Genomic DNA, 6,218 nt, shown 5'->3' with positions numbered 1-6,218 from the left:
CAAAGACCAGCCCCTGAAAAGCAGCCCCGCCGCACAGTCGAGCACGGTCGAAAGCCAACCCAACGTTGGCCCTCTGGTTGACCTGAGCGACGCTCCTAACGCCAAACCCGTCACAGAGCCAATCAGGGCGAACGGCGAGCGGCCGCAGAAGCAATCCGAGGCCCCCGAGAGCCCCAAAAGTCAAGTAGACGGCCCGATTAAGGACGCACCTCACACCCTGTGCACAGATGTCACCACGCACCCCCAAAATGAGTATGAACGTTTGCACTTCCACATCCGGGTCTTCTGCACCGGTAGTATCCCAGTGCCTCAAAAAGAGAATTTTAAAAGGAAAATTCAGCCCAGTTGTAATTAGAACGAATGTATTATTTCGGTTATTTGCCAAGTAAATTTGTCAAATTGATGTTCCAGAATTATTCAAGCGCTAAGATTAGTCGAGCTTCAATTTAGGGTGCAGAATTAAGTCTGATTGTGTACAAAAAGTAATGAATAGGCTTTATTAAAATGTCATTTTTTGGGGTCATTTGCCAGTTGTTATGATCGTTTTGGATTTAATACAAAATAATGCCAAACAACGCATGAATGGTGAAAAAAAAAAGTTACATTTTGATCTCTCAAAATTCTCGGGTTTATCATGGTTTTTAAAATACGGTCTGAACTCTTCTGAATGTCGTTGAATTGATTGCAAATAGTAATTAAAATATTTTAATATATTTTTAATACATTCATTTGGTGCTTATTATTTTTTAACTCATGAAATCTTGAAATACGAATTCAAAAAAATACATTTTTTTTATCCAAAGTTAAGGTGTTGCAAGCTAGCTTTAGCCTCTCATCAGAATTAGTACAAAAAAAATAGACACTAATTATTAAAAACTGTTTTTTGCAACCTCAACATTTGAAGGTTTTCGAAGAGTGTGTTACTTTTGGTGGGGACATTTTTCATGATCATTTCATCATATTTGTACCAAAAGTAATACAAAAATAATTGAGTTTTCTTGAATATCCTTGTGTGGCATAAATTAGCATTCGGGATGCTAGCGGTGCAGAAGCGTCATCATTCACCACCTCGCTCACCATCTCCACCCCCGAACTGTTTGTGTCCAACGTCATCGACTAACCCGCCGCTACTTCACATCTTCTGTTTGCCTGCTAAGAATAGCTACAACCTCTTAGTGACCTCATCCTTTTGTTTCTCGTAATTTGTCCATAAGAGTGTTGTAGCTGAAGTACAAGTTTTGTTTGCTGTTGATTTTTCAATCAGCCAAATTTTTAACACGCTGAAATTTCGTGACATTTGAGTTGAATTTATGTTGAAATGCTAACTCGCGCTACTGCGCGCAAGCGCACGCTAGTGACGCGACGCTAATTGCACTGCGCTTATTGCTGGACGTAATGTTGTGGAAGCGTTTTATCAGTAGAAAACATTTTAGAAAACCTTTGTGAAGCGTAACTCTTAAAAAGAATCTTTTCTTTCCAGTGTCAAAATAACTAAAAAAAAAAAAAAAAAAGAATTAAAAAACATTGAATGACACAAGTGCTACCAATTAATTTTAAAGACTTTTATTTTTAGATCCCTTTCAAGCTATTTTCGAGACACAATATTCCCAACAGAGTATCCTAACCTTATTTTTCACCGCCCCCCCCCCCCTTCTAGTCTGACAGACTCCCACGTCAGCTGTTATTTTCAGCTTTTCTCCAAGCGTACGCTAACAACTACGCCGTTGTAACGGCGTCTGGCTCCAGACGGCCCGCTAATCCTCTTGTATGTGTGTGCGTGTGGTTTTTTTTGTTGTGGGTCAGCTCTTTTTTTTTTTTTTTTGCTTTCATTGTGTCTCCCGTGTCTTCATTTACACGCCGGCTGTCGCGGCGACCGCGACACCCGTACGCTGTCATTCCGATGCATGCCCGCGGGATCGGCGGAGTGATCCCATTATGTGTGAAACACGCTTCCAAAAGGAGGGTGCGGGGGGGGGACAATTTCCTTGAAAAACTAACAGGAGCCTTGCTTGTGTTCCGCCCTCGCAGGAAGAAAACGAAGGACGACGTCAAGACGGAGGCCAACAACACTGCCGTTGAGGTGAAGACGGTCCCCAACGAGGCGCCCCAGACCAACGGCAACGAGAGCAAAGCGTAATCGGGAAGGTCGAGAAGGTCGGGGTTGGGTTTGAGGGTTGTGGGGGGGGGGGGGGGCTGGGTTTTTGGGTCACAGTCACTGAAATCTCGACAATTTTTACACGGCGAGCCTGCCGTCCCAACGGAAAAGCGAAACGGTCAAGCAGTAATGAAAACGGGGCGTCTCGTCTTTTTGGGTGTCTTCGGACCAACAATACGGAAAGACTGATGCAACGTGCCTTGCAGTCGGTCGCTTTTTAAAAAGAAACCTTTCGAGGCAACTGCCTTCTCGCAACGATGCGTGTGACGGCCGCGCTGAAATGGGAGGGGGAAATCAAAATCGTTAAAAAGTTTCAAAAAAAACAAAACAAAAAAAAACTTTTTAATGTTCCAGGAATAAAATCATTGTACAAGTTGAAATACCGTGAGGAAAAAAAAAAGTCATCGTGTTACAAGAACAAAGTCGTCGTTTCACGAGAAAGTTGTCAATTTACAAGAAAAACGTCCAAATTTGAGTCTAGTGAAGTTGTAATTTCGCAATAAATAAGCCATAATATGTGAAAATAGTGACAATTTTACAAAAGTAATGTTAGGTGTCCTAAAAAAAAAAAAAAAAGTCACCATTCAAGAAGAAAAAAATAAAAAGCATAAGAAAATGTCTGAGAATGCGGAAAATAGTTGCACGCGACGGTCGTTATTTAAAAAATTGTGACTGTTTTTTTTTTTTAATGACAATTAAACAGTTGTAAAATCACAGTGAGTAAGTTGCCGTTTTACGGGAAAAAGATTTCACAGAAATAATATGAGGCATTTAAAAAAAAAAAAAAGAAATCATCACTGTTCAAGGCAAATCACAATTTTACATGGGAAAAAAAATCTCATGTCTGACAAAAAAATGTGAGGAGAAAAAAAAAAGTAACATGAAGACGTTTCATCATTTTGATTTTTTTCGTTCACACAAAGAATAAGACGAAGCCAATTGTTTTCCCCCTTTTAATGTTACAACCTAAATTTCATCAAATTGCAACGTTGGCGTCCAGCTATGCTGCGTTTTTTCCACGTACGTTTACTTTTCAGTTTTTCTTTTCTGCGTGGCCCTGTAATGCTCCGTCGACCAACAAGATTCGATATTATTTGACCGTGTCGGACTGTAGCTTTATTTTCACTGACGACAGCCTTCACGAAAAAGAAAAAAAAGGAGAAAAACAAAACAAAAAAAGCTTTGCTGTATTTACATCATTTGTGTGACTTGGGATTGTGGCTCTTATTGCCCTTTTGTTGTTGTTCATGAATTCATGTACATTATTGCCTCTTTAGCTTTTTTTTTTTTTTTTTTTTTTTTTTTTTTTTTTTGGATTTAGTCATTAAGAGTGAGCATGGCAGTTTTTTGGGAAGGGGCGAGGGGAGGTTGTTTCGGGTTTTTTGGGGTTTTTTTTTTTTTTTTGCAAAGTTACTGTATTTCTGTACATGTTGCTGTCATTGGGTTCTTATTGTGATAATGTTATTATATGATTTCTTTTCAAGAATTTCAACATCGTATGATCCTTTAAAAAAAAAAAAAAAAAAAAGATGATACGCAAAACCTTTTACAATGACTCTCGCCATTCAGTTTCCGATGTTGGATTTTTACGACAGGTTTTTTTCCATTTACGTTGTTTTTATTCCATTGGCCTCAAACACCAAATCGTCATCTGGTTCCAAACTCGGATTTGCTTCGGGTATATCTTCTGGCCCGTTATATGTCTTGCTAACTTGGGGAAACTAAAACTCACGTGACAAGAATTTTGTGTTCATTTCAAAAGCCACCAACAATTTCTCCTTATTGAAAACCACTTGTTAAATAATCTTTTTTAAAATTTAGCCTGAAAACAAAAATGAATCATTTTTCAGAAAAGAAAAAGAACAAAATTTCTCCAGCTGCTTACTATTTAATTGCAAATAAAAGACACACAATAAACAAAAAAAGAGGTCACGGTATCCAAAACAAACTAATACATTTTCAATTAAAATAAAATGTGGGCGGGGGTGGAACAACCACCAAAAAGAAAATTGTGTTATTGTGTTTGCACGAGAAAAAGAACAATTTGGAGATACGTGGTTGTCACGTGGCAAAATTAGCAAATTGTTTGTTGTCATGTTTTTTTGAATGCGTTTTGTCATATTAACAGTTAGTATTGACGATCAACAAAAGCTAGCTTGCATAATTTTGAACAAGCGCACAGAAAATAAAAGAAAAAAAAAAAAAGAATTTGGGAACCAGAAAAAAATGACTGAGATTTGAGATTCTGGTCGACAGCAGCAAAACGTGTCACCATATTTGTGAATTGGCTGCCAACTGAGTTGGTGGGCAATCCCTGTTAGCTTAGCCGCAATGTTAAACAAGCTATTGAGCCTATTCCGATTTTTCGCACTCCACACATTTTGCCTTGTCAGAAAACTTTCAAAAAAAAACTTTTTTCTTTTGTAAATGAGTGTGATCTCATTGCTTTTTTTTTTTTGTAGAGTTGCTCCTTTTCAGACTGCAACTGTGAATGTGCGAGTCCCTTGTGGCTTTTCTCCCCCCCACCCCTTCATGGAATTAGCATTGTTAGCATACATAGCCGTGCGGTACACACTCATTAGACGTGAGCAAACTGGAAACGACACAGTGCCTTTGAATACGACCTCAGTTACATACATTCCCGTTTCCCCACCAACTTTTTGTTTTTTCATTTTCTTTTTTTTTTAATTTAATATTTGTTGACATAATTATAATATTTCAGAATAGATGCATCTTGTATATGTGATGGGTTCTTGACACTGTCCTCCGTCGAAGGAAGGCGAATTCCTTCAGGGCTTTTTTTTTTTTTTTTTTGAGCTCCGTCCATACATTTATTGCCTTACACTTACAGGTGCATCTGAATAAATAAGAATATTGTGGCAAAATGATTTTATTCCAGTAGCTCAAATCAGCAAATAATCGACCCATTGCATCAAAGTTTTTATTTTTTATGCAAATAACTGCAGTTCCATGCATAACAGAATAGGATTTTTAAAAAAATGTATACAGGGTGAATAATTTCACAAATTTTAAAAGTAATTTTGATGATTATAGCTTACTGTGAAGGAAAACACCAAAATGCACTGTCTCCAAAAAAAAAAAAAGTGGAATTTTACAGAATAAAAATTTGCTCCACATAATACGAGCTTCACTTTTTGAATTGTTCTACTGACATCAGTGAACGTTTTCTTCCATATTCTAATGTTTTAAATGCACCTGTATTAGTAAGAAGGTAAATTAGTACAAAAATGACCTTTGACAGGCTTTCAGACCCTAAAATAAAAGTACATCGGGTCAACTTATTGACTCTGAACAGGACCAAGATGCTTTGCTACTTTCTGCTCAGGTCTCATATTCCCTCTTTTTTTTCCTCTCTCTCTCTGGGGGTGGGGGGGGGGTTGTTTTAATCATCTCCTTTTGACCCACAAAGGCCGGCACGCAAAAACAAAGTAGAGTGAAATATTATTATCATTGCAGCCAGGCTTCATTTTAGTGTTTGTATTCATCGTCTTGGTTATAGCCAAGCCTTGTCATTTGTCTGCCGAGTGTCTCATTTTCGCTTCACATAAGCTCTGAAATGTCATTGAAAGAAATAAAAAGAACATGAAGAAAAAAAAGACAAAAAAATCGTTCATGATTCATCTTTGCAAATGAAGCTGTTTTTCAGTAGTTTTTCCACGCATGACATTTTGTGCTTTTGTTTTGGAAAATTAATTGGTAGACAATACTCAATTTGTTATCATATTATTTAATCAAGTTGAAGTATTACATATATATATATATATAACAGGCAACCTTTTGTTTTTGGGCTTCTATTTTTATATCCAGAGATGAAAGTGGACTTTCCTGAAAATTCCGGGAAAAAAAAAAATATATATATATATATATATATATATAAATACTTCCTATATGTATGTACTATTTGTACGATATTATTTTCATGATATAGGAAAAAAATTTTAATCTCATTCATTGTTAAATTAGGTCAATTCCATTGCATGTAAAATAAAAATGAAAACATGACATTTATGCTTCGAATTCAGTCACAGAATGAATTCAAGAA

General features: G+C 37.1%; 1 protein-coding gene across 10 annotated transcripts in view; it reads left to right on the top strand.

Moving 5' to 3' along the window:
• The window catches only part of ncam1a (neural cell adhesion molecule 1a), a 161,542-nt gene extending 158,237 nt beyond the window's left edge, over positions 1-3,305 (top strand). For 9 of the 10 annotated variants that reach the window (XM_019869596.1, XM_019869595.1, XM_019869594.1 and 6 more), the window contains one exon: positions 2,029-3,305. In XM_019869596.1, the coding sequence (XP_019725155.1) occupies positions 2,029-2,137 (109 nt within the window). In that variant the 3' untranslated portion in view covers positions 2,138-3,305. Of the gene's footprint in view, positions 1-174; positions 180-2,028 lie in introns of all 10 variants that reach the window. The other variant, XM_019869598.1, reaches the window with a different exon arrangement.
• Positions 3,306-6,218: the final 2,913 nt, after the last annotated feature.

This window comes from Hippocampus comes, unplaced genomic scaffold (genome assembly GCF_001891065.2).
Source record: "Hippocampus comes isolate QL1 unplaced genomic scaffold, H_comes_QL1_v1.1 scaffold109, whole genome shotgun sequence".
In the NCBI taxonomy this organism is placed as follows: Eukaryota; Metazoa; Chordata; class Actinopteri; order Syngnathiformes; family Syngnathidae; genus Hippocampus; species Hippocampus comes.
This window is presented reverse-complemented; position numbering and strand designations above follow the sequence as displayed.